Source organism: Panthera onca, chromosome A1 (genome assembly GCF_046562875.1).
Source record: "Panthera onca isolate mPanOnc1 chromosome A1, mPanOnc1 haplotype 2, whole genome shotgun sequence".
NCBI lineage: Eukaryota > Metazoa > Chordata > Mammalia > Carnivora > Felidae > Panthera > Panthera onca.
Window position 1 is genome coordinate 17,639,313 of NC_138339.1, and position 27,158 is coordinate 17,666,470.

Below are 27,158 nucleotides of genomic sequence, written 5' to 3' on the forward strand. Positions count from 1 at the left end.
GAAAGTCTCCTGTAACACTTACTGGGCAACAGCCATTAATACTGGATGTTGTGTTTACTTTTGCTTCCAGTAAATTCCAGTGAGGCAAAGAACTTAACAAATCCTGAGAAATCATATAAAGAAGGAATGGTTCAACCCAATCTAGAGGTTATTCTCTTTGACCTTCTCAGTTTCATTTAAAAATTTTTCTTTTAATTAAAAAAATATACATATATATGGTTACATAATGGAGAGAAGAATTACTTCTGCAGGGAAATAAAAAATACTATATTGTGAACCTTTAATATTTGGAGACAGTGCGTAAGTGACTAGAATCAAGTCAAACCATTTCTTTTAGCACAAACTAAATGGGACTTGCTTCTACTCTTCATTTTACCTATGGTCCTGCCATTTCTTTCTTTTTCTTTCTTTCTTTCTTTCTTTCCTTCTTTCTTTCTTTCTTTCATTTTTATTTCTTTTTGAGGAGGCATTTTCTTTTTTTTTTTTAATGTTTTATTTATTTTTGACAGGAGAGAGACAGAGCATGAGCGGGGGAGGGGCAGAGAGAGAGAGGGAAACACGGAATCCGAAGCAGGCTCCAGGCTCTGAGCTGTCAGTACAGAGCCCGACGTGGGGCTCGAACTCACAGACCTTGAGATCATGAACTAAGCCGAAGAAGAAGTCAGATGCTCAACCGACTGAGCCACCCAGGCACCCCTTGAGGAGGCATTTTCTAAGGTAAACACTCTTCTTTCTCATACATTTATTTAAAATTTTAACCTTAACTCCCTCTGATACACCATCCACTATTTCATGGCTCAACAAACTTGTTGTAAGGAACCAGAAAGTAAATATTTTAGTCTTTGCAGGTCATATGGTTTTTTGCCAGCACTGTCACTGTGGTGTGAAATGGCACCGACAATATGTAAATGAAGTGTGACTGCATTCCACTAAAACAGCTGATGTGCCAGACTAGCCCATAGAACATAGTTTGCTGCCCTTTCACTGGATCGTCGGAAAGAAACTTTCTGAGGGCAGGAGTTTTGTCTGTTTTCCTCATTGTTCTAACCCCTGTACCCAAAAGTGCCTGTACATAATGGGTAATCCCTAAATATTTAAATCTGTTGCACACATACCTAGAATAGAACATTTGGCAAAATACAATTTTATATGACTTGGTAAACACTTGGATCCTGTAGAAATAAGACCTTTACTGGGTAATTATCTGGCTTGATGATGAATTACTGTGCCGGTGATCGGCAGAGCGGATTCATGTTTCTAATTGACTCAGGTGCCACACTTGATTTTCATTGTGAATGTGGTTAAAATAAACCAATTTCCTGGCTAAGTCCTGCATAGACTTTCATAGAGTGACATGAGCTTCACTGTGTGAATTGCTTGCAGTTGTCACATTGAATTATTTGCAGACATAGATTTCAAGTCCTTCATCATGTTTGGGTTAAAGATCTCATTAACTTCCTGGTCCTGCCATTTTGCCTGTCTTTGAGCCTGTTCTCTTGATGGAATATTTTCACCTTGATCAATGCGCAGAATCCATCCATGTCTGGTTGCTTGAATTTATTTTCCTTAATGCTACGCTGAGTTTATACCCATCTTCAGACCTCAATGCTTTGCACAATGGAAAGCAGACACAAAAATTAGTTTGGAAAATGTAGCTGATACCTATGTGGGATACCCAGTCCAAGCAATTGAACCTCCGAGAACTCCTAATGCCGGCATGGTTTTATATAGGTGTCACCGTGCTCCCGTGATCACTTATCATAAAGCAAGAGACAATTGGGCCAAGATTCCCTCTTGCCTGCTTTTGTGTAGAAAAAAATAAATAGAATAGAGCAAATAAGAAAAGAAAGAAACAAAAAAAACAGTCTTGCAGCTGGAAGGCAACTTTAAAGAAAAATGATGTTCATAGCTATCCTGCCAGTAGCTGGCAAAGCAGTTTTTATAAAACATATTTAATGTTTACAACCACTTGGAGGCTGGGGAAAGAGTAATACTTTAAAAATATGTTTAATGTTTTGAACCACTCAGTGGCCAAGAAGCAACTCCTGCTAACATATATTTAATGCTTAGAGTCATTTGGTGGTTAGGAAAAAAAGGAACTTCTTGTTAATTTTTAACATTTATTGCTGATCAGTGGCTGCTACAGCAACTATCAATGCAGCATGGTTTATGTTTAGGGAGTCACTGGGCTGCTACTAAAACAATTCATACACTTCTCTCAAGGCCACACAAAAACTGTCAATAGCATTACCTTTGCAATTGTACCGCTAATAAAAACATAGGAATCAAACGGAGGAATAAAATGCTCCCTGAACACACAGTCGTAACATCCTATGGCCCTGAAAATAGTCCTGCCATGCTGTGCCCTGTGGACACTTCGCTGCTGACACCAGAGGGATCGCCAGGCCTTGCTCAATTTCATCAAATGTGTTACAGCGGCTCGGCAGATTGGAAAGCACAAGTGTAAGGTGATAATTGGTGTTTCTTACAAATCAACATCTTGTCTCCACAGATTAAGACAAAAGACTACTCTACACTTAAGAAAATGTAAATCGGGATAGAAAAACTATTAGGCTTTTAAACAGACTTGGTATATAGCTTGTTTCAAAAATGATAGTACATATTGAGCTCATGTGTCAGAGGGGGCACTACCTGAAAAAAAGGGGGAGGGATAATTAGCTAGGACTGCTACACGTTACACATTCTCCTGCTCGTTTCCTGAGAATGATCATCAAATTGTTAACAGGATCCATCCCTGTATATTGATTGTGTTTGTCCAGGCGTTGTAGCGAATGTTACATGTAAGTTCTCTCTTTTACTACTTGCAGTAACTCTGGGAATTAGGTCTTTTTATTCCTCATTTGCAGGTAATGAAACCAAAGCACAATGAGGACAAATAACCTGAGCAAGCACTCACAACCATGGAAAGAGTGGAGCAAGAATTTGTACTCTTAAGTTTAACACCCACATGTTGCAATAGAATGTGTTACAACAGAGTTTTGTCCTCTGTCTCTCTGTAGATATGCATATATATATATATACATATATATATATATATGTATATATATATATGACATGCCTTCTAATATATATATATATATACAGAAATATATATAAATAAATATATATTTATTTTAATATATATATATATACACATATTTCTTTTTTTTTAAACATTTCTTTATTTTTGAAAGACAGAGAGAGACAGAGCATGTGCTTGGGAGTGGCAGAGATAACGGGAGACACAGAATCCGAAGGAGGCTCGAGGCTCTGAGCTATCAGCACGGAGCCCAAGTGAGGCTCGAACCCACAAACCGCATTAGATCGTGACCTGAACCCATGAGATGCTTAACGACTGAGCCACCCCCCCCAAATATATATACATATATTTTATTGAATATAAGAATAGAAAATTTTTCCAATGTGGAAAAGGAATTTAAAAAACAGTATTTTCGCAAACATGGCTTATCAACTACTTCCTAGGTCATATTTGGCCTCTCATAGCAAAATTTGGACTCAGCTGAGTAAATTACGAAGGAACTTAAAATCAAATGAATGACCCTTCATTTAAACACAGTTTAATGCGTATGGGAAATACAACCCAGAGATAATCACTTCTAGAAACATGTTAAGTTCCTTTAAGAATCAAAGAGAACCCTTGCTCTTTGCTTATCTTCTAGAATAATTCAGTCTTAAGGCCTAGCTAGGGTGAGCAGAGAGATTTTTGTACTGGCAGGGATATCGGGGTGGAAGAATTGGACAAAAGCTACAATAGACCTGAACAAGGTTTTGAAACTCGAGCAGAGTGAGAAAGGTGTCCACACAGAGATCCGCTGGCATGAAGAAGGCATGTTGTATGTGGGAAATATGGCCTGGTATGGGAATTCGAAGTCCTGGTGAGATGCACAAAACCTCCACGGTGGGGTAGAGAAGGTAGCGGAAACAGCCAGTGCAGATTTTCAAAGTCAAAGTGGAGTCACTGGAGAATCTGCAAGGTGTTGGGAGGCTGAGTGGCAGCGAAAGATTGGTGGCCTACAGGGGGCTTGGTCAAAGTACAAAATACATGTATTAAGGATAACGACAGCCAGATTTCTCACTCTTGCAAAAGAGAGCTGTAAGTTATTAGAGGGTTAAAAAAATGAAATAAATCATGGTGTTAGATTAGAATAAGAAGTATTGGTATAAAATCAAGGTTCTCAATATATTTAGGATGATACAGAAATAAATATTTTGCACATATATGCATATAGATATATTCTTTAGCTGTACCCACTGAGAGGGCCTGGGAGCAATGATTTTTCTAATAGCAAAGAACACGCATGACAACCAGATTTGGGCTCCTAAATATTACTCTCTATGAGCATGGGGGGAAAGCTTCTTGGAGAAGTCACTCTTCCCAGAGCTGAGGAAGGAAAATTGAAGACAAGTCCCACATATATTTTTGGGCCAGAAAGGAAGGGAATATTCAAATAATTAAGAGGTAATGTTGAAAAGACACAAATATCAGCTTAAAGTGTCTTCACTTTTACTTTACATTTCAGTGCATGTTATATTTTATGTTTAATTCATGTTATATTTTAACATTGCAATATTAAAATCAATAATGGTGCTAATACATCTGAACGAATTTAATACAGTAAGAAAGACCTCGAGACCATACTGACATAAACTAATAGATGGATCATTTGAAAGTGCGATGAGGACAAGGTTATCTTTCATGTTTCAAAATATCTCTCAACAAAATATGTAATAATTACAAAAAGATAAAGAGTGACATTACAGTAGAATCATCGTCTAACGTAGATAGCCTCTAAGATGGACCTCAGTTATGCCTGCCTCCAACATTCACACCTCTGGCTAATTCCTTTCCCTGGAGAGTAAAATGGGCTTTTATCAAGCAGATCCTAAAAAAAATAAAATAAAATATAGCAGAAGATACAGGATACCAATTCTAAGACAACAGCCACGTGACTGGGCTTGGAAGTACATCCCCCATTCAGGTGAATCTTCAGAAAAACCATATTCCTTGCCCCCACTTTGACCCTAAATCCACAAGACACTTTGATGCAGAGACATCCAGCTAAGCTGAACCCAAATTCATGACCCAGATAAACCAAGAGATAATACATACTTTCAGTCTCAAGCCTCTAAATCCAGGGGTAATTTGTTATACAGTAGTAGATAATAGCAATTTTGTACATGGTAGTGGGATGTGTTCTAACAAACACTTAAAAGGGGGTAATTGTTTACAGTTAGGCAGTGGGCTTTGAGGAGGAGGTCGGTATAAAATGCCTCAAACACACCCTCTATTGAATGTTGGACTTGGGAGGTGCTGCATGTGAGGCTTGCAGGAAAATGAGAATATTATATGGGAAACTAGAGGGTCACTGCATAGCAGCTAAGACAGAAAACTTTTGCAGCAAAACTGTTCCCTGCATTTATGTAACAACAGAAATGGACCCAGTGACTTTTAAACAAAAGGGATCCAGGTCTTGCTGGTTTTGAAGGTTCCTAGTCTTCTCAGATGGCAAATGATGCTAAAATTAAGAAATGGTCTCTAAGCAAAAATCAAATCCGGGGCACACAGGAAAGTCATGGAGTGACTGTGAAACTTTTTGTTAAGACCTTAGATAGATCAAGGATGGTCCGTTGGCTTACTATCTAGTCAGACAAATCTCCCCTCCTTAGAGATTAATGGGTAAGTATGACTCAAAGATCCTTTCTAGCTAACAATAAGGATTCTAATTCACGTAAAGACTTTGTCACTCAGGCACCTCAGTAGGGTCCAAGGTAGAGAGAATTTTTCTTGAAGAGACTTTTTGTCTAATTCAGTGAGCCCCCAAAAGATTCATGGGATACCCATACTACTGACAAAATAGAGTTCTGCATGTAGATACATCAAAAGTGTGAACTGAAGAAAAAGAGTCAGAGACTGTACAGTAAGATTAAGCCTTTGAACCCTTTGAATTCTATTGGCAGGAAGCCAGCCAAGAGAGCTGTGTGTTTGCAAATCTGGCTACATTTCACGAGAAAGGAAGGCCAGCTCAGAAGGTAGAGCCAAGAGCTGAGGTGGTATAAGTGAGAGCCATGGACAGATATTGTCGGGCCTTGAACCTAATCAAAGAGCTTTTACTATTTACCAGCTAGACTTCAGGAATTTGATGGGCCAGTAGCACCTTTATTTTGTTCATTTTCCTTCTTTTTAAAAATTATTTATTTATTTATTTTGAGAGAGAGAGAGAGCGCAGGGAAAGGGCAGGGGGTGGGGGGGAGAGAGAATCCCAGCAGGGTCCACACACAGCCTGAAGGGGGTCTATCTCAAGACCATGAAATCATGACCTGAGCTGAAATCCAGAGTTGGATGCTTAACCGACTGAGCCACCCAGGCATCCCATTTTCTTTTTTTTTGAAACAGAAATGTCTATAGAAATATTTTCATTCTTATCTCACCATTGTGCGTTAGGTGCAGGGATGGGGCTAAATAACTGGTTTCTCTAGCATCACAAGTCTTCAGATCAAGGAGAAATGAATGTAAGGAACCTCATTTATGCTTGCACTTGATTCTATGATGAGTTTCTGGACTTTGAGCTCATGCAATGAGGGGAAAAGATTTTGGGGTCCTAAAAAGGGCTGAGTATATACTGCATAATACAACATGAATCAGTGGGGTCCAGAGGGTAAACTGTGGTAGGCATTCTGTAAGAGGGCCTTCAATGATCCCAGCTTCTTTGTATTCATTCTCTTGGGTAATCCCATTTCCAGAATGTGCATTGGACTTACTTCTAACAATTGGAATATGGCAGAAATGATAGCATATCACTTTAAATATTAGTTATAAATATAGACCGTGGCTTTGATCAGAGATGCCCTTCTCTCTAGCTCTCTCAGATAGCTCTTCCTGAGGCCAGGCAGTGGCTGTGTTGTGAGGTAGCCCTGGAGAAAGGTCTACCTAGCAAGAGCCTGAAGTCCACCAATCGCCACATGAGTAAGTTTGGAAGCAAATTCCCACCTCCTCCCAATTAAGCCATTAGATCCATCCGTGGCCCCAGCCAACAGCTTGGTTACAACCTCAAGGGAGACCTTGAGCCGAAGGTACCCACCCAAGTCACTTCTGGATATCCATGCTTCCATGAGATAATAAGTGTTTGTTGTTTCATACTGATAAGTTTCCGGCTAATGTTTATGTTGGCTGATCACACTGCATAGCTAATTACACAACAATAATCAAATAATAAAAATTAACATTATTAGCAATGAGACAAATCAAAATAGTCCTGCCATGCTGTGCCCTGTGCCCAATATGAAGGACATGCTAAATATTAACTGGCCAGAAATCCTCAAACATGTCCCTAAATCAAGAAAGAGTAAGGAATTGCTCCAGATTGAAGGAAACTAAAGAGATATGGCATTGGAATACAATATGGGATTTTCATCTTGAAAGTTTTGTTATTTGGGGAACCTGGGTGTCTCAGTTGATAAAGTTTCTGACACTTGATTTCTGCTCGGGCAGGTCATGATCTCATGGTTTGTGAGTTTGAGCCACATGTCCGGCTCCACTCTGGCAGTATGAAACTTGCTTGGGATTCTCTTTCTCCCTCATTCTCTCTGCCCCTCCCCCACTTAAACACACTCTCTCCTGCTTTCCCTCTCTCTTTCGCTCTCAAACAAATAAACTTAAAAAAAGAGAGAAAGTTTTGTAATGTAAGATATTGAAACAACTTAGGAAGCTTGAATGGGGCCTAAAGATCACATTGCAATAATGCATTAATGTTAATTTCCTGATTTTAATAATCACATTTTGGTTATACATGGAGAATGTCTTTATTCATAGAAAATAGCTAACATTCTGTCTCCAACTTTCTGACAAAAGTTCTGCTTATTGGGCACAGACACTAATGATAGTTTACTCCTACTTAGGACTGTTCTCTGTGGCCATGGATGGCTCATACGGTAAAATAATATATTTGCTTTATCATTTCTTGATAAAAAGATGGAGATTTATATGTTTCTAAATTATAATAATGGTATAATAAATTAATATTAGGGATAGGCTCCTTTTTCACTATTTCCTTCTTGGTGTTGGACTGTTTATGTATGGCCATGTACAAAATATTCTGTTTAAAAGCCTTCAAAAACCTCCACCAAAAATTCACTCATAGCACATATCTCCAAACTTCATGTAAAACAAAATAAAGTTCATAGGGAAAAAAAAGAGTACATGTTAATTTTTAAATTAAGCCAGCAGTGTAATTCTCTTTAGATATACCTTGTTTTGGTTATACTTATACTACTTTTTGTTTTTCTTTTAGGTCACTGAATAAGAAATACTATTCCTTAGATTTTGTTTTAAGCAGGGTCCCCTATTCTCAGGTATAAAATAAAAAATAAAAAATAAAATAAAATAAAATAAAATAAAATAAAATAAAATAAAATAAAATAAAATAAAATGAATAAAACAATCATTCCAAAGTCTTAACCAGCTCATCCAAGATTGAAAGCTAAATGTAAGTCCCAAAGACATTTTAGAATCCAGCAAAGGGTATAACTGATTGCAATCAACTTTGTTTCTGAAGAGTCCGAGAGTCATAGTTACTTTCTGATATTGGAGTTAATTTTTTGTATAAAAATGAAGATCGAATAGTAAACAATACTGCACAAAATTCCTGTAATGGTTACATACTAAAACAGGGAATACAAATCTTGAGTTGGATCACCTGGCCGCTGACTACTGCTCAGGAAATGGCTGATCGTATTGCATAAATTATGATTCACAATTGGCATTTATCAAACGTGTCATAGAGACCGGGTTATGAATAACTCAATCAGCTGCCTCAAGATGGCTTGGCTTAGCTCAGGCAGAGGATGATGATACAAGTATGAATAAGGGTTTAAAGATGTTACACCTGTCAGCTCTCTAGGAAAAGTTACTTAAACTGCATACCATACCCATGCATGACCACTGGTATTACAGAAGAACATTACTGTAATTCATTGTTACTCTAGTGATCTTAAAGAATTAAGACCACATTCATAACATCCAAATCTGTCTCCAAGGAGAAAGTCTGAGTTGGGGAATATCTGGATCATTAAGTAATTTCCTTGGGTCAGAGTAAAAGCACTTTATCTGTGAATATTACTTCCGTGGCATACTGGATGGAGCACAAGTTGGTAACAAAGTGACCTTTCTCTTAAGCAATTAATATATTCACTAGAATTTTCTTCAACTTTCAGGAACCAAATATATTCTCTAGTCTGATAAGTCTTAAATATTAATTTTGCTCTGAAATCTCTGCTCACCTCGCTCACCACCACTCCCCTTTGCATAGTTACAGTCTTTGTAATTTTCACTTGAGTTCATTTCCATTCCATGTTTAATTGTTCATCATATTTTCTGATGCACAATCTATGATTGCTAATGACATTTGTATTATAAATTGTTTTGATGTGCCAATATTTCTTGATCTTTTGTATTACAAAATAAGCTACTTTACTGTATCTATTTTTAAATTGGTTGATTCTTCTCCAACACTGTAATAACAACATCGCCTGTTATCGGGAAAGGACAATTATTTCCTAGAGAATATTCAAACACAGATTTGTAAAACTGACAGCAAGATTTGCTGTGACAATAGTTATTCTGTCTAACAAATCATGGTGAACTCCATTTGGTGTTGAACAAAAATAATTTTGATATCCCAAGGAAAATGACGCAGAAGCAGGAATTTGCCAGAAGGGAGGCGGTTAAAGAAAATAGAACGAAGAGTTATCACAAGTGATTTACAACAGTGACCATTTCCATGTGGTAAGAAGGGTGTGCTTGCGGAATGAGCTCCAGAGATCTAGGAACGTAGATGTGACATCTGGATGGATGCGCGGAAATTTCTCCTTAGCTTTGGGTTGGTCATGTAAAAGCAGAAACAGCAAATGCCACAAGCCCAACTGGGTCTCTTATGTTGTTTTGTTATGTGTATAGACAGGATTGTGGGGAATGGCAAAAGCAGTACGTGGTAGATACTTAATTTCTAATATTTAATTCATAAGTGTTGTTTAAACTTCTTAGTATATCTTTGAAAACAGCACATTATGTAAATGTAGTCCAATAATACCTGGGTGAACCCATAGCATTCAGTGTGGTGTCACCTTCAAAAGAAATACTCCTTTATTATTGTTTAAAAAAAAAATGAAAACAGGGAGGGTGTGTTGAAATTCAGTTTAAGAATTTACTGGAATTTCTTGAATAAACAATGAGAAACTTCAGTAATGTCATGCACCAAACCATTTTTAAAAACCCATTCTTCCCTAGATCTTTCTGATACCTCAAGGCAGTACAGCAAATTGTGTCTCACCCCAATACTGGAAAAGCCGGGACCACTTTGTTTTCTCACTTACCTACCCTGATTTTCCAGATTTATTTCTTTCTTCAGGTTCCAGGTGTGAACTTCTTTATATAAAGTTCAGACTCTGCAGTCCTTCCCTTTATCCAAATTGGCACAACAAAAGAACTAATTATCTATCTAATAAGACAGAATTTTCTAATAATGTAGAGGGATGTGTATGTTTGCTTTAAGGATGTTGTTTCTATAGGGGTGCCTGGGTGGCTCAATCAGCAACTTTGGCTCAGGTCATGATCTCACAGTTTGTGGGTTCGAGCCCCATGTAGGGCTCTGTGCTGCCTGCTTTCGATTTCTATGTCTCCCTTTCTCTCTCTGCCCCTCCCTCCATCAAAAAATAAACAGTAAAAATTTTTTTAAAAAGGGATGTTGTTTCTATAATAGTCACTGAGGGTCATAAATTCTTATAAATGTGTCAAATTCACACAAAGTAAGCCCTGGGTTAAACCATTTAGGAACAAAAAAAAAAACAAAACAATGTCTTCTTAAAAACCTTACTTTTGCTCAAAATAGTGCCTTCGTTTTTTGTTTTTTTTTTCTCTCCCAGTAATATCCCAATTTTCAGGGACACTTTCTAATAAAATCTACTTCTTCTCGATTGTACTTCTAAATCTCTAGCAATCAGCACGATATAAAAGCAACAGCTCAAAAATGTAGCAAAAACTGAATAACAGATTTGCAGCCCTGTGGTTGTACACTAATATTTAAAATGGGATGGTTGTAGGGCCAGCAGAAGCCTTCTGAGGAATGTCAGACAGGAAACTTAGCAATGGCTCCCCACAAGAGTTTCAAGTTGTAACCTGGGAGCGGTGGGTAGCTTTATCTTACTAATGTGCTAGACACCAGAAGTTACTTTGAAATAGAATAAGGGATTGGCAGTGGTGACTGAGGAATAAAAGTTATTTAAAATCGTCATTAAGGGGCGCCTGGGTGGCGCAGTCGGTTAAGCGTCCGACTTCAGCCAGGTCACGATCTCGCGGTCCGTGAGTTCGAGCCCTGCGTCAGGCTCTGGGCTGATGGCTCAGAGCCTGGAGCCTGTTTCCGATTCTGTGTCTCCCTCTCTCTCTGCCCCTCCCCCGTTCATGCTCTGTCTCTCTCTGTCCCAAAAATAAATAAAAAACGTTGAAAAAAAATTAAAAAAAAAAAAAAAAATAAAATCGTCATTAAAACCATAATCCTTAATTCATTGACCTCAAAAATACATTATCTTAGAACTTCTGAATTTAGCTTGATATTGAAATGTGAATTTATATTCTATAAATTAATACCATGAATTTATATACACGGTAGCTGAATTGTAAATTTATTCTAATGAGTTCACGATAATACTTGCTTCCTGGTTTGATGATGTAACTACTATGGGTTACTTGTAGTCAAAACGAAACAATATCATCCTTCTGGAATCTCCATCTATAGCACGCTCCTTTCTGGACCACTCCAGACAAATATAGAACACATGCTTTGGATGATTTACTGTGAACCATGAATTACTATCTGCTATTTGGTAGGTACGGTAGGTACCTGTGTAGGCATCTGGAATTGCAATGATAATGAATTTTAGTACAAAGTGAGTTTTGTACTTAATTACAAGGAATTCTTTGAGCTCAGGTGAATGCAAGGACTGGAAAATAGGGTAAATGCTATATATCCTACATGTTTATGAATCTATTTATATATTTAGATGGAGCCAGAAAAAAAATGGGAAAAATGAAAATAATTGCATCCTTTACAGTGGAAGAATAATCTTCTGGCTTACAAATAAGATGTTTACACCAAACTGCAAAAAATAAATGTTGAAAAGGCCTCATAGCATCTGACAAAATTTCGATTTGCCTACTCACCCACAGGAGACATTTCTGGGACACTAGCAACGTAAGGTCCATCCAAGAACTTTGGCTCATTATCATTAATGTCCTGTACTTTGATGATGAATTCCGATTCAGGCTCCAGGGGCTTCCTGGTTTCTATGTCCACAGCCTGAGCACGAAGTGTGTAGAAAGGTTTCTCTTCTCTATCCAGGCTCCTTATTGCATGAATGTCCCCTGTAGTTTCATCAATGGTAAAAACAGTGCCCGCGCCGTCTCCTGAGAGGGTGTATTTAACAGTGCCCTCTCCTTTATCTAAGTCAGAATGGAGCTTTTGGGGGGAGAAAGAGAGACAGAGACAGAGACAGAAAACACCATTAAAGGGATGGCCCCGTGTTAAAAATACTTGCGGCACAACTTTTCATCAGAAAAGTTAAAGAAAAATCTTATGGTTCTTTTTTCATTTTCATCTCCTTCTTTCTTTCCTCCCTCCCTCCTTTCCTTCCTTCCTTCCTTCATTTCTTCCTTCCTTCCTTCCTTCCAACTCTTTGATTATAAACGTTTTAAATACACACAAAAAATTAGAAAAATGCATGCTAAATATTTATATATACATGTATATATCCCAGAGATTCCATCATTTACCTTTTAATCCACAGTTGACCCTTTAATTATGCAGGGGTTAGAGTGGCCGACCCCTGTAGCAGTTGAACATATGTGTATGACTTTTAACACCCACAACACTTAACTACTAATAGTCTGCTGTAGACCAGAGCCTTAGCAATAACAAAAATAAGTGTATTAACACCTATTCTCTATGTTTATGTATTATATACTGTATTCTTACAATAAAGTGAGGTAGAGAAAAGAAAACATTATTAAGAAAACACAAGGAAGAGAAAATACATTTACAACATTATATTATATTTATCTATACTATAAGTTTATGTATTCGTGAAAAAAAAATACATGTGAGGTTTAACCTCCATGAAGTTCAAATCCGTGTTTTTCAAGGATCAACTGTATTTGATCATCATTGTGCCTTCTTATTTGAAAGCAGAGGAGAGTTTTGGCACACCAGATGGTTACAGTTATGTGTAGTAGAGTATCTCATTTTAACAGACTGATTTTCAATGAGTTATTCAGTATTACTCAGCTAAATGTTGGATAGGATCACTGATTATCTTTTCAGATTTGCAGACAAATAGCTTGCTCTAATTCCTTCTATATATTTGAAATCTTAATGTAGAAAATTTTTGAACCGCTGATAATTTCTTCAACACATGTACAATTCACTCTATTATAGTATGTAACAAGATACACATAAATAACAGGGGAGGACTAAAAAAGACGATACATTTTTATTGCAACACTTTAAGTCAATGTTTTTCAAACTGGAGTCCAAGAGTTGATAGAAGAGGAACATAGACTTGGAGATCTATAAATTATCCAATAATGTATACATACAATGTAAGTATTACATTATTTATACTTCTCTAAGAATATGCATACTCATATATATATATATATTTGTAAGTAATATACTCACTATTTAAGTTATACAGCATGTATATTCTTATAAATATCATTTTTTTTATTCAGATGGTGATCTAAAATGTTTTAGCCTATGCCTAATTATTTGTATAAGGCCATCTGATTTCAGAGTCCACATTTTTAGATTTAAGAGCTCATTCCAGGAGCACCTGGGAGGCTTGGTGGGTTGAGCATCTGACTCTTGATTTCAGCCCAGGTCATGATCCCAGGGTTTTGGGATCAAGCCTATCATCGGGCTCAGTGTTGAGCATGGAGCCTGCTTTAGAGTCTCTCTTCCTCTGCCCTGCTCCCCACTTGTGCTGTCTCTCTCTCTTTCTCTAAAATAAAATAAAATTTAAAAAAAATAAATAAAAGCTCATTTCAGTCAATGGATCAACCAAAGGAAAACATTCTTTTAGTGTTCACAGTCATTTGGACTGTGCCTCAAAATTTGCCTACAAGCCCACCATTCTTGCATAATTTGGGGAAGAATGAGTTCTGGTTTTTTTAATGTTTCAAACCCCACAAAAAAAGGTTTGAAATACCTTAAATCATATAAATATCCTTTTGCAAATAAGCTCTGTGTATTAGTATGAGTAAAATCAAAACATACACAAAATAAAGATAACAGTGGCTATATCTTTGCTCTTAAACTCAACATTCTGGTTTTAAGTTCAATAAAATAGCATCATCTTTCCAATTTAATGATATTAAAATTAATGCATTCATTCTGTGAATTTGTATTTATTTCAAATTTTTCTCTGAAAATATACTTGTATAATAACATATGCAAAGGATTGATACATGGACAAGTGTTACAATTGAAGTAATGGAAAATAGAAAGAGAGCACATGATTTTAGTTTTTTCAAGTTCCTGTATATTTTACTCAAGTCTAAGGAAAATTGTGATAAATGACAGGAGGAAGATTTTTTTCCTCCTAATTTTTTACAAACTCTTATGAAGCAGAGGAAATTTCAAGTGTAAAATCAAGCTGTAGATAAATGTACTTTGAACTTGGGAATTTCAAATTACATATTTCACCCATACTATGAAAGATATTCAACACAGTGGGTATTGCTTTCTCTTTTAAATGTATCTAAAGATATGAGCCGGGCAAAAGCTCAATGCAAAAGCAAAGACTCTATAAACTGCATCCATTTTGCCAATGGCTCCAAAGAATATGTGGTAATATTGTGGGAAGCGAGTGAAAATTCTAAGAAGGTTTTTACAATGGGATCCAAGAAGAGTTACAAAAAAAAAATTCACATTTAGCTAAAATCAGAACTGTTTTCTTTTCTAACAGACACAAGAATAGAAAAGCAAATGTGTTTGCGGCTCTATCCAAGATCGAAATTAAATTCAGTTGCTGTTCTTCCTCACTCTTCTACTTTTCCCTTCTAATTTAAAGCTGAATTTTGTAGGGGTTAAAACTTCAGAAGAAATATGTGAATATACATTAAAACTTTGAACAGGGAATGAAGTTGATTAATGTAAAACTCTTGAGAGGATCAGAATTTTTATAGCAGTTCATTACATGACAATACCTCATAGGGGACCACCTGAGATATCTTGCACTGACAGGCAATATATTTTTTAACTTTTTTTGTCTTTATTTTTTAAGCTTATTTATTTATTTAGAGAGAGAGAGACAGAGAGTGCAAGTGAGGGAGGGGCAGAGAGACAGGTTGAGACAGAGAATCCCAAGCAGGCTCTGTACTGTCAGCAAGGAGCCCGACACTGGGTTCGAACTCAGGAACCAGGAGATCATGACCTGAGCCAAAACCAAGAGTGGGACACTTACCCAACTGAGCCATAAAGACGACCCCTGATGGGCAATATTTAAAATTAGTTATTCAGTGGTGATTGAACTGGCACATGAGTAACTAGCTTAAAGTATAGGTGTTTTTCCAGCATCATTTCTAGTATTAAATAAGTGACTGCCTGATGTGGGTATTGTAGATAGATAGCTTCTTTTATCATTTCTGTACACTTTGTTATATTCAGTGTATATAAATTGCTATAAATAAAAATACATATAATTGAAAAAGTATACATATAGATATATATATGTACTTTTATATTTATTATTCTCTGACTATATACACATATAACATGATATAAAAAAATCAACACTTTCTTTTTTTTTAACACTTTCAATAACAAAATACCATGACTATTTTTCAGTATCACTTGAAATTCTTCAAAAAAATTTTTTTAAGTAAACTCTATCTCCAATGTGGGGCTCAAACTCAGGACCCCAAGACTGAGAGTCACATACTGTACCAACTGAGCCAGGCTGGTACCCCTCTACAGAATAATTTTTGACGTGCACATTATTCATTCAAGGAAGTTGAATGATTTAATGAGCATTGCCTATTTTTTTCATAAATAGTAAGATGAATGTACATGTGTGTGTGTTCTTCTGTTTAGCTCCTTTAGAGGTAATTATCAAGACCAAAAACATAATTTTTATGAATCAAAAATGTGAAACTTCAGTGATTCCAGATGTTGATCTCTGTAGATGGAATTTGTTTGTTTCTTTTTTTTTTTTTTAATTTTTATTTAGTTTTGAAGGAGAGAGAGACAGAGTGTGAGTGGCGGAGGGGCGGAAAGAGAGGGAGACACAGAATCTGAAGCAGGCTCCAGGCTCTGAGCTGTCAGCACAGAGCCCGAAGCGGAGCTCAAACTCGAACTCACAGACCCGGAGATCATGACCTGAGCCGAAGTCAGACGCTCAACCGACTGAGCCACCCAGGCGCCCCTGGAATTTGTTTCTTAAATCTTTCAGGAATGAAATTCAGGCTTAGCTTATACTGTGAAGCTACTTCTTAGTGTCATTTGCATAAAGAAGGAGGGAGGGTTTCAGAAGAAGGATTTTCGTGACTTGCCTCTTCTTTGGGCTGTGTTAATTAACTATGACAAAGCACATGATGTCGTTTTACACGGGGCTTTAAGCCACACACATACAGAAAGCTAATGATTCCACAAGGATGAAATTATTTTCATTTACAGCAATTTAAAAATGGCAGCAAGAAAGGTTTCTTATTCCAATTATGTTTTTAAATGTTTATTTATTTATTTCGAGAGAGAGCACCGACAGGGGGTTAAAGGAGAGAGAGATTCCCAAGCAGGATCTGCGCTGTCAGTACAGATCCTGACCTGGGGCTTGATCTCTCAAACCGTGAGATCCTGACCTGAGCTGAAAGCAAGAGTCAGACACTTAACTGACTGAGCTACCCAGGCGCCCCTCCAATTATTTTTTTCAAAAGCTGTTTCTGAGTAGGTGCTGACTGTATTTACTGACTAAAGCAGCCAATTTCAATAATATTATTTTTTAGTATTGACATTTAAATTTTCTCCCGGAAACAGAGTTCTATAAACACTAGATGTAGAAATCCGCCCTGTCCGAGCAGTTGTTTTGTGGAAGTGGTGGTGGTGTTTTCTGACGTTTTCCAAGTCATCTCAGATGGAGCATGAGAATATGATGCTGAGAAAGGCTTTTAACGAGCTTCGGAGCATAAGCAAATCTGGATTCCAGTGTCTAAAAGTTTGAGAAAGCTAACTTAAAGTTAAATGTTTACTAGCATCTCTTTGATTATATTTTAGGAACTGCTGTACAAAATAAGGGATTTAGTCTTATTTTTCTTTGGGTTGAAAATACACATAAAATAGAAAATATTTTTTTATATTACTGTGTCCAGCAGTGATTTTCTTTTCATTTGCTATTTTCCAGGATAGGGGGTGGTTACTAGGCCTGGGGAGCATAGGAGTTATGTTGGAAGGAGAAACTTCTGATTTTGATTTTTGAAAAAAAAAAAAAAAAAAAAACAACTTTTGATTTCGTTTCTGCCTGAGAACCAAAATTTGTGTTCAGCGAATACTGGATTTGGTGTATGTTCTTGCAAATTATTAACCATGTGCCCATAAAGTACTATGGTACCTCACATACTGTTTTAAAACCTGCCCTCCACATCATTCTCATCAAGATTATGCATTAATACTTTTGTTCCTATATTGTAGATTACTGACGGTCTCAGGAGAGGGATGAAAATGTGTGGGCACTCTACCATCTTCCTTTACCAAAACTGTTTTAAAAAGAACTTCAAACCAACAGAAAAATTAAAAGAATGATACAAGGAAGGCCTATATTATCACTATCTAGATTAAATAATTATTAACATTTCCTGTATCTGATATATATATATATATATATATATATATATATATATATATATATACTTTTTAAAATTGTGAACATCAAAACAATTACCTACATGATACTGAAACACCAACTTCATGAAAATAAGGCCCTTTCCTATGTAATCATAATGTCAAAATCTCATTTAAGAAAATTACTTAAAATACCTACCACCACCTTATAACCAGCCCATATTCCATTTTCCCCACTTGTCTCTTCAAATATCTTTCTTGGCTCTTTCTTTATATTTTGAGCATAGATCAAAGCAACTTTCAAACACTGCATTTGGATTTTGTGTCTTTAATTTCTGTTAACTTTAGAAGGATCATGCATTTAAAAATTTTTTAATGTTTATTTTCGAGAGACAGAATGGGGAAGAACAGAGAGACAGGGAGACACAGAATCTGAAGGAAGATTCAGGCTCTGAGCTGTCAGCACAGAGCCCCACGCGGGGCTCGAACCCACAAACCGCGAGTTCGTGACATGAGTCGAAGTCGGACGCTTAATAGACTGAGCCACCCAGGTGCCCTGGATCATGCATGTTAATATGTACTTATCATCATCTTTTTTCAGGGAACCAGCCTCCATTCTGAATTTGTCTGCTGGAAAACGAAACTTCCTGACATGTCTTTAAGTGTTTACTATTCTGTCTTAGACTAGTTCTTTAGTCTCAAAATATATATGAGCAAATGTAGCAGCATGAAAGTATGCCCTACTTAATGTAGAGATCCTTGAGTTATGGCATCTCCTTCCAGTCATCTCCATAAACACACTCAATGTGAGGGAAATGCTCCTTGTACAGGATATGCCTCAGTAAATTTTGGTGTAGTAATGGCATATAAGTTGTGGTTTTCAGTTTTCAAATGATCACAAAACCTGTGGAATGCTTTAATATTATGGTTCAACAGTTGGTGCATGTGATCTGAAATAATATTATAACTGTCTTATTTACATACAGGATCCCTCGGATAAACCAGTCAAAACTAGTAGGAGAAAATTTTATGCAAGTTTCTTTGGTTGAAATAATTTCATTTTGCACCAAGAAACCAAAAAAACCTACTTTTTTGATATGCTTCTTGGTATACTTATAAAATATTCGTATGCCATTTTTTAAAGTTGCTCACTTTCCAATTCATGCTTATTCTGTTCTCAGAACCATCACAGTGGCCATTGCATTGGCTACAAAGCCATTGGATTATGTTTAAGCCATTGCTTATTGACAAAAGAAGACTAGACCCAAAGATGATCTATAGTTCTGCCTGAATAAGTTATAATGCAAAATTTCTCTCTGACGCCACTTAAGGTTCAAGAACATTTGGCATTCTATGCCATCCTACTCCCTGAAGGGACTCATTTGTTCTTCCTCAAATGATTGCTGCCATTTGAGCAAGAGGAATACCACTTTACAAGGTTGGAAATTCCCTTTAACAGCCCAAAGTGAGTTGAGGACTCCCCTGCCTGGGTTACAGACCCAAAGCTATTTATCATCTGGAAATATTTCACCTTCTATGTAAGGAAGTAGAAATGCATTTCAAAAAGGCCCGCACCTCCCCAGAGGTATGCCAAGGCAGGGCAAAGAAGAACAAAGACTATTTGCAATTCTTGGGAGTAACAAAATCTGATGTGCTAGGATATATTTTATATCCTGTTAAAGAAAACAAATATGCTATTCACCCGATGCTCTCTTTCATTTTCTTTTTCTCCTTGAATATTGCACGTGTGGTTACATATGAGGGGTATCCTAACTCGTCTTCTAGATTGTCATATTTTACAACTTCAGCTCACCCAGATTACATTATATCATTTGAGAGTGTCACAACATATTAATAAGTAGTTCTGGAGAAGTTTGAGAGGTCATTGGCGTGGTGCCTGCATTTGGGGGAAAAATATGGGAGAAGGTTAAAATAATTTCTTACCTACATTTCCAAAGCTGTAAAGCACTTTTCACAAAGCCAGGTTTTAGGTAACAAAACATTCCCTGACAATAAACTGTTCTTATCAAATGTTCAGTAATGGAATCTCTATTTGAAATGAAAGTGAATTTCTGTATGATTTCAAATGTGATTATTTTTCAGAGGATGATTTATTCTAGATAAAAGTGAGCTTTAAATAATAATTACACATTATTATAGTTAGATATCATTCACTAATTTATTGCTACTCATTACTATTTTTCCATATTATTACTTATAATAAAAGTAATTAGCCCTTACTGAATACCGGACACCGTGTTACACATCTTATAAGCTTTATTTAGTTCTCAAACTAATCAGTGATGTGCTAGCATGACAAATATGATAAGTGAACTCTTCCTAATGAAATTCTAATATTTCAAAATGTAAAATTTAATTTTCAAAAGCTCTATGTTCTATCCCAACCTCTTTGTATATGCATTTAAGAACTGTAATAAATCAGACAGACTCAAATATTAACTCTGATTTAAAATATGGAATGGTCTAAAATCCATGATCACAAGCCTCAAACATTTGGGGTTAAAAATCCCAAACCCATTACTTCTTAGCTGGATGTTATTGTAGAAGTTACTAAGTTTCTTTGGATGTCAGAATCATCATATATAAAATGTGGATTCTAATACTTACATCATAAAATTTGGAAAATACCCTAGAGAATTTAACTTCTGAATGTCTATTTCCCTTCATTTATCTGCATTTACATCCAAATGAGCCCAGTATAGCGATATTTGTTTCCATTTACATTAATTTATATTCATAGATACAAGAAAACTAATTGGATACAAAATAATGATAGAAAACACTATCAAGCTTCTACTTTTTCCAGGCAATTTTCTAAAGGTTTTATGTGTCTGAAGCCACTTTAATAGTTAGAATAACCCTATAAGGACAACCCTACTATTAACAGTCTCACTTTGCAGATGCATAAATTGAGGCACAGAGAAGCTGAGTTGGCCCAAGACACACAAATGGAAAGACACAAAGCTAAGATTCAAATCAAGTAGTCTAACTCTGTGTATCTCTGAGTCTAGCTCTTCAACTAAATCAGTTCTCTTTTAATTTGATGCATGTAAAGTCATTTTTTTTCTTAACTCTCAAAAATGGGTCTCTCTTAAGAGGAAAAGACAAACAAACACTGAATTTTTGGCCAGGGGATTAGATTAGCCACAAGCTACCCAAGTATCGGTTTTGTAATATACATCAGTTCGTTTGAGCAAAACCAGGCTGCATTATAATGGACACATTAATGAGAATAGTTGTATTCAAGAATGCTTTGGATTGCCCATTAGTTATTGCACTAGCCACTAGAATAGAGAACATAAGTTACAACTTGTTATCAAGGTGACAGGAGTCCAGTGGGGAACAATATGGGTCATAGCAAAAAAGATACTCACTCAAAACACTGTGTCTTTTTACAATTTCTTGTCTCCCAAATCACATTTTTCTATAGAAGTTTTCATATGCATTTACTATATAATTAAAAAGCATGTTATATTTGTGTTTTTATTTAAAATACAAAGTGGTATCACATTTATAGTTAGAAATCACCTCAATAATATAGTGCCAATCATGTATTTGGAACAATTAATAGTCAACTAGAAAAGAGTGAACAGCATTTATGTTAAAGAAAATATAATTTACTACTATATCAATAAAATATTCCAATGAAAATTTTTCTAAGGTTCTGCACATTGTGTATATCATAATTTTCTTTGAAGCATATAGAAATCCATAACATTAAAAACTTAACTGAATCACTACATTTCATTAGAGAAAAAGTCATTAGCACATGTACTTTCTCACAATGAACTAATAACCAAATAAATAGGCATATGTATGTGTGTGGGAATATTTAGATATGTGTATATATATATGTCAGAGATAAAAGAGAAAGACAGAATATTTGTATGTGTTTTCATGTGCTCACACATGCACATTTTTGCAAAATAAATAAAAGGCTAAATAGATATACATTCTATAAAACAACACTGTTAAGAACACAATCTGAAAATCACATTATCTGCTTATTTCAAAGGTGGTTTGAAGGTGACCTATTTTCTGTAGCACGCATTACTGTGGGGATTGCTTTATGTGTTAAAGGACAAAGCCACCTCACTGAAGTCTTTTATTTCCTTTCCTCACTTTACAATAACTACTTTAAATGGATTTTGAAAGTATAATATCACAAAAGCAGAAAAAAATAAATCCAAGTACTTAACCAGGTTGCTTTCTTTGTATTGTGAGTCAAGCAGTTTCATGTCAAATTTACTGTTAAGAATTCATATCTCTCAGTCTTATATCCTATAACAGTGTCATAAATATTATCTTATTTGCATGATAAAGTATACATTAAATATTCATTTTTTTGCCTAATAATATGAAAATGAGTACTCTTAATGCTAAATTGCAATGTGTTAATGAGAGATAGAAACAGTAACTCTTCTGTGTAAGAAACGCAGTAAAATGCATCTTATTTCTAAATACAGGTTAATCAGAGATGTTTCTCTAAAATCTCTCATTATAAGCATATTAAGGAAGGAATCATTCTCAGGGTTCACTTGTTTCCCACTAGGGATAACAAGATTCCCAAGAAACTTCCAAAGAGATAGTAATTTCACTGACTTTGACTTTAAAAGGAAAATAAAGTAATGAATAAAAAAGAAAGATATAAAGAAAAAAAAGAAAAAATGCAAACAGCTCTCACAGATGCAGGAACCTCAGTTTTGACTACTTTCTGCAAATATATATTATTGGATGTGTAGTGAAATAAATTGATTTCAAGCTATTTCATTTTTAAAGGTCAAAGTTTTTTTTTTAAGGAATTCAGAATTATAAAAGCAGATGCTTAATTTGACATTGACTGAGACCTAAAATGATGAATAAATCTCTCAAAGTTTAATTGCTTTTCAGAAGATATTGAATTGCTTTGTTATTAAATTTTCCTAATAATGCATGGAATCCATAGAATTGTGTGTGTATATGTGTGTGTACCTCATTTTTCTAAAACTGACATGAATGTTACAGATTTATACTTGCATTATTCCCAAAATCTAAAAAAAAAAAAAAAAAGGTTTGTTTATTTATCACCTTTCCCTGCATTTAATAATTTTCTACTCTCTCCATATACCATTGGTTGCTGATTAAGAGAAGCTATATACAAAATTTCTAAGACTAATCCGGGTCCAATTATACTTCATTGTATTACTTTAGATCATAAAACTTGTATTTATTAAATATAGTCTTGAATCCAAATCAAGCCTTAATTATCAATGTGGTTGAACTCCAAAATATGGTGGGGTGGTCAGTATTCTGCCATATTGCATATTTCCCAAGATTTAATGTACATTCCCTGCATATTCCCCAGGACTGTAAAGACTATGGATTTAATTCTTATAGTTATGTTATGCTGGGTGGGCCAGACCTAATCACATGTGACCTTTAAAAGCTTAAGAATTCTTTTCCAGGTGTAAAAAGAAGAAATTAGAAACCCACGCTCCAACTTGCTTGGATACAAAGGGGCAATCTTTAGGAGCTGAGGGCGGTCCCACATCCCCACTAGCAGTATAAAGGGGATCCGAGGCCTAAAATAGCAAAGAAAAATTCTGCCAACAGTCTGAATGAGCTTGAAAGCTGATTTTCTCACCCTCAAGAGAGAAAAATAGCCCTGCTGACACCTTGGTTTCAATCTTGTGAGGCCTTGAACAAAGAAATCCTTTATTCTGTGCTGAATTTCTGCCTGCAGAACTGTGAGCCTTAAGCTGCTCAATTTGTGGGAATTTGTTATTCAGCAATGGAAAACTAATACTTGTAGGTACTTACAGAAATCTAATATTATTAATACTTCATTTAAAAAAAATAATCATTACTTGATTAAAGAGACAATTTTGATTTCTTGGTTATGTGCCTTTACTCACACCAACTCTTTTAGGATTCCTGAACCCAATTCCTATGTGTGGAGTAGTGTTCCCCACACACAAGTCCAAGCAATTCTCAAATAGCAACAGGCTGTCCAAGAATTCAACTCAATTCTGACACTATCTACCTAGAAACAGCATCAGATTCCACAGGTTAAGGGTGCAGTCCTATACTAACACTTCCCCCCCCCCCCCCGCCCCTGTCACATCAGACTCCAGTTGCCATGTTGAGGCTATGACACCTGTGCTTCTGACTGATCAGCTACAGACTAGAGGTTCCAACAGTCCACTCTTCAGGTTGTTTTAATTTTTGAGTGGCTCACAGATATCAGGGAAATATTTACATTTACTAGTCTATTAAGTGATATGATAAAGGATATGAATCAATGGCCAGATAAAGAGATACATAGAGGAGCACAGAGATTTCATGCTTTCTTTGGGGTGCCATTCTCCCCAGTCTCCATATGTTCACCCACCTAGAATCTCTCTAGACTCAGTCTTTTTGTTTTTTTTATGGAGCTATCATTGATTTTATAGTCAGGATTGACTAAGTCATAGGCCATTGACTGATTCAGTGTCCAGCCCCTCTCCTCTTCCTTGAGGGCAGGGGGTAGGATTGAAGGTCAACCTTTAATCAAATGGTTGGCCCCCATTGCAACCAGCCCTTTCCCCATAGTGGGGTCCAAAAGTCACCTTCATTAATAACAAGATGCCCATGACAGTTTTACGGCTGCCAAGCATTTTCAGGAACTGTGAACGAAGACCATATATATCTGAGAAGTATATATTTGATCATCTGAGTGGCCAAATATATATTTCTCATAAATCATTATGTCACAGTGCCTCAATTTTCTGACACATTATTTTATTTGTTTGCTTGTTTAATTTTTCCCTGCCTGTATCCATACTCTACTATTTCTAGCACATACATCTGCTCCCTCGTTTGTATAAGTGATCCTGTACAAATTCACCCTGTGAATCTAGTAATATTGTTAATCACTGCACTTTGTCCCTTTGACCATACCATAGGAAGAGATCGTAGGTCTGGCCAATGTTCACATATGCCTTTCCAGTCAAAGAAATAGCTGACGACTACCAAGATAGTCTCCACCTCACCCTGTACCCTGGACAACATAATGAAGGTGTCTTGAAAATAAAAGAAAATTTAGTCTGCATACAAAAGCAGAATGAGAAAAATAAGGACAGGAGAGAGGGAGTCTTTCTGATATCAAATCAATTACTGAAATTGTCTGGACTTTTCCTCACAGAATGAACTCATAAATCTCCTACTCTGAACTTGGTTTTGCCAGTCAAAAAAAAAAAAAAATCCAAAACAAAACCATCCATGTTCTTTTTGCATGCAATAAGCATTTATTGAATACTGATTGTATTCAAGTGTCACAGATTTGGGGACAAATCCAACGTAAGTCCTCAAAGATCAACATAGGTAGAGAATCTGTTTTCTTCACCTAAAGTCATTAAAAATAAAAATTTAAAAAAAGCACAGCAGATTTTACTATTGCTACTTCTTCATCCTTTATACAATTTGAAACAATGCTTTTTTTTTTGTTTTTTGTTTTTTTGTTAAAGTGAAATACCTGTGAATCTTAACTTTGGAATCAAGGAAACCTGGGCAATTGATGTAGTTATGCTGAACTCAGGATCCAGGAAAGAGCTTTCATCAAGTAAATTGCTGTGGGAAGTCAAATGAGATGCGTTGTCTCATTCTGTACAGACACTTAAATTGTGGTAAAGGTCTCTGCTCCTGCAGCTCAAAGAGTGACAGTTCATTAAACTTAAACCAAATGCACAGATACATTCATTTTATTGTGTTCCATACCAGTGTTCTCTAAGCCAGCCATTCTAAGGATTTATGTTTAACATATAATGTCTTAAAATGAAAGCTTAGCTGCTATGCATTGTGCAGAATATAGAAGGAATGAGGCAGGGCCATGGTTCACACTCCCTTCCCAGTCCTCTTCTTCAATTCAGAATCATGGGTACACACTGGAAAACTAGTAGTAATCCACAGAATGCTTTTGAAATTCTCTGCTGAGTCTTTATGATTCTACAATTTAACTGTTGCCTAAGCCCAATCCCCTAGCATTTTTAGAGGGGAAACACTTTGGGCTGAACATAATTTTTCTTTAATTCCAAGTTTTGATTCCTCTCACATAAACACACACACACACACATACACACACAAATAATGTTATATTTTAGTTTAAAACAGGCTGCATTTATATTGCCTTATAAAATGTTGAGTACTTTTGCTCCTATGATCTATCTCTGCTCACAGAAATAACAAGGTTTTCACTCATTTTATATCTTGAAGCCTTCTCTGAGAAGTTAGCATGTCATTTGTTGGTTTTGAGCACACACTTGCTGCTAATGATGCTTGGAATTTATTGGTCCTCTTCATAGGAAGGAAAATAATAAGGCATTTGAATAGTCAGCTCAGATATAGATCAGTTCACATACCAAAAAAAAAAAAAAAAAAAAAAAAAAAAAAAAAAAAAAGCTGTCTATCTAAGGTTTAAGTGTATCTTTTGTGTTGTAGAACTATTTGTACCATGACTCTTGAATTGGCCAGTCCAGACCATTGCATAAATCCTTGACTAAAGAGACTGACCACTCTGGTTGTTGATCATTAGGCAAGAATTAAACCCAAATATACTTGGGATCGGATATTCTAAAAACATTGTTAATGTATTTTGCATTGCTGAGAAGGAGATTTAAAAAAAAAAAGAAGAAGAAATGGTTTTCATACACAGCTCCTGTCGTGGAGTAAAATCAGGCCTTTGAAACTAGAAAGTACCTTGGAGAACATGGTTTTAATTATTTCATTCCACAAATGAGGAAATTGAGAATCAGAAAGGCTAAGTGATTTCCTCAATATCATAGAGCTAGTTAATTACAGAAGTCAGAATAGAAACTGGGTTATCCAACTCTGCCCAGAGTTCTTTCCATTATGTGCATTGAAAATATCTGCTGCTATTTGGGGGCCATTTGGCTCAAGAAAGCCACCTTATAATGTTTAATAAATCAAGATGGTATGTGCCTGTACACTTAAAAACATTTAAGAGTAAAAAACAAAACAAAACAAAACAAACAATGATGAAAACAAACCTTAGCTTTCTGATTCTTTCAGATAAGATAAATTCCATCAACCATATTTCATCAAGATTTCATATGTAAATGTGTTACAGCACTTCAACGAGGGAAAAGTCAGTAGCACGAAAAGGCATCAGGGACTGAGAATATAGATTGATGCCAGGATTAGAAAGGACTCCATCAATTTCAAGCTCCATTAGCTTTCCCTGAACACGGGGAAAATAACATG

General features: G+C 36.0%; 1 protein-coding gene across 3 annotated transcripts in view; it reads right to left on the minus strand.

Moving 5' to 3' along the window:
* CDH12 (cadherin 12) overlaps nucleotides 1-27,158 on the minus strand; it is a 1,039,090-nt gene that overhangs the window by 185,945 nt on the left and 825,987 nt on the right. For all 3 annotated transcript variants that reach the window (XM_078444573.2, XM_078444569.2, XM_078444571.1), the window contains one exon: nucleotides 12,233-12,527. In XM_078444573.2, coding sequence (XP_078300699.1) covers nucleotides 12,233-12,527 — 295 coding nt within the window. The remainder of the gene's footprint in view (nucleotides 1-12,232; nucleotides 12,528-27,158) is intronic.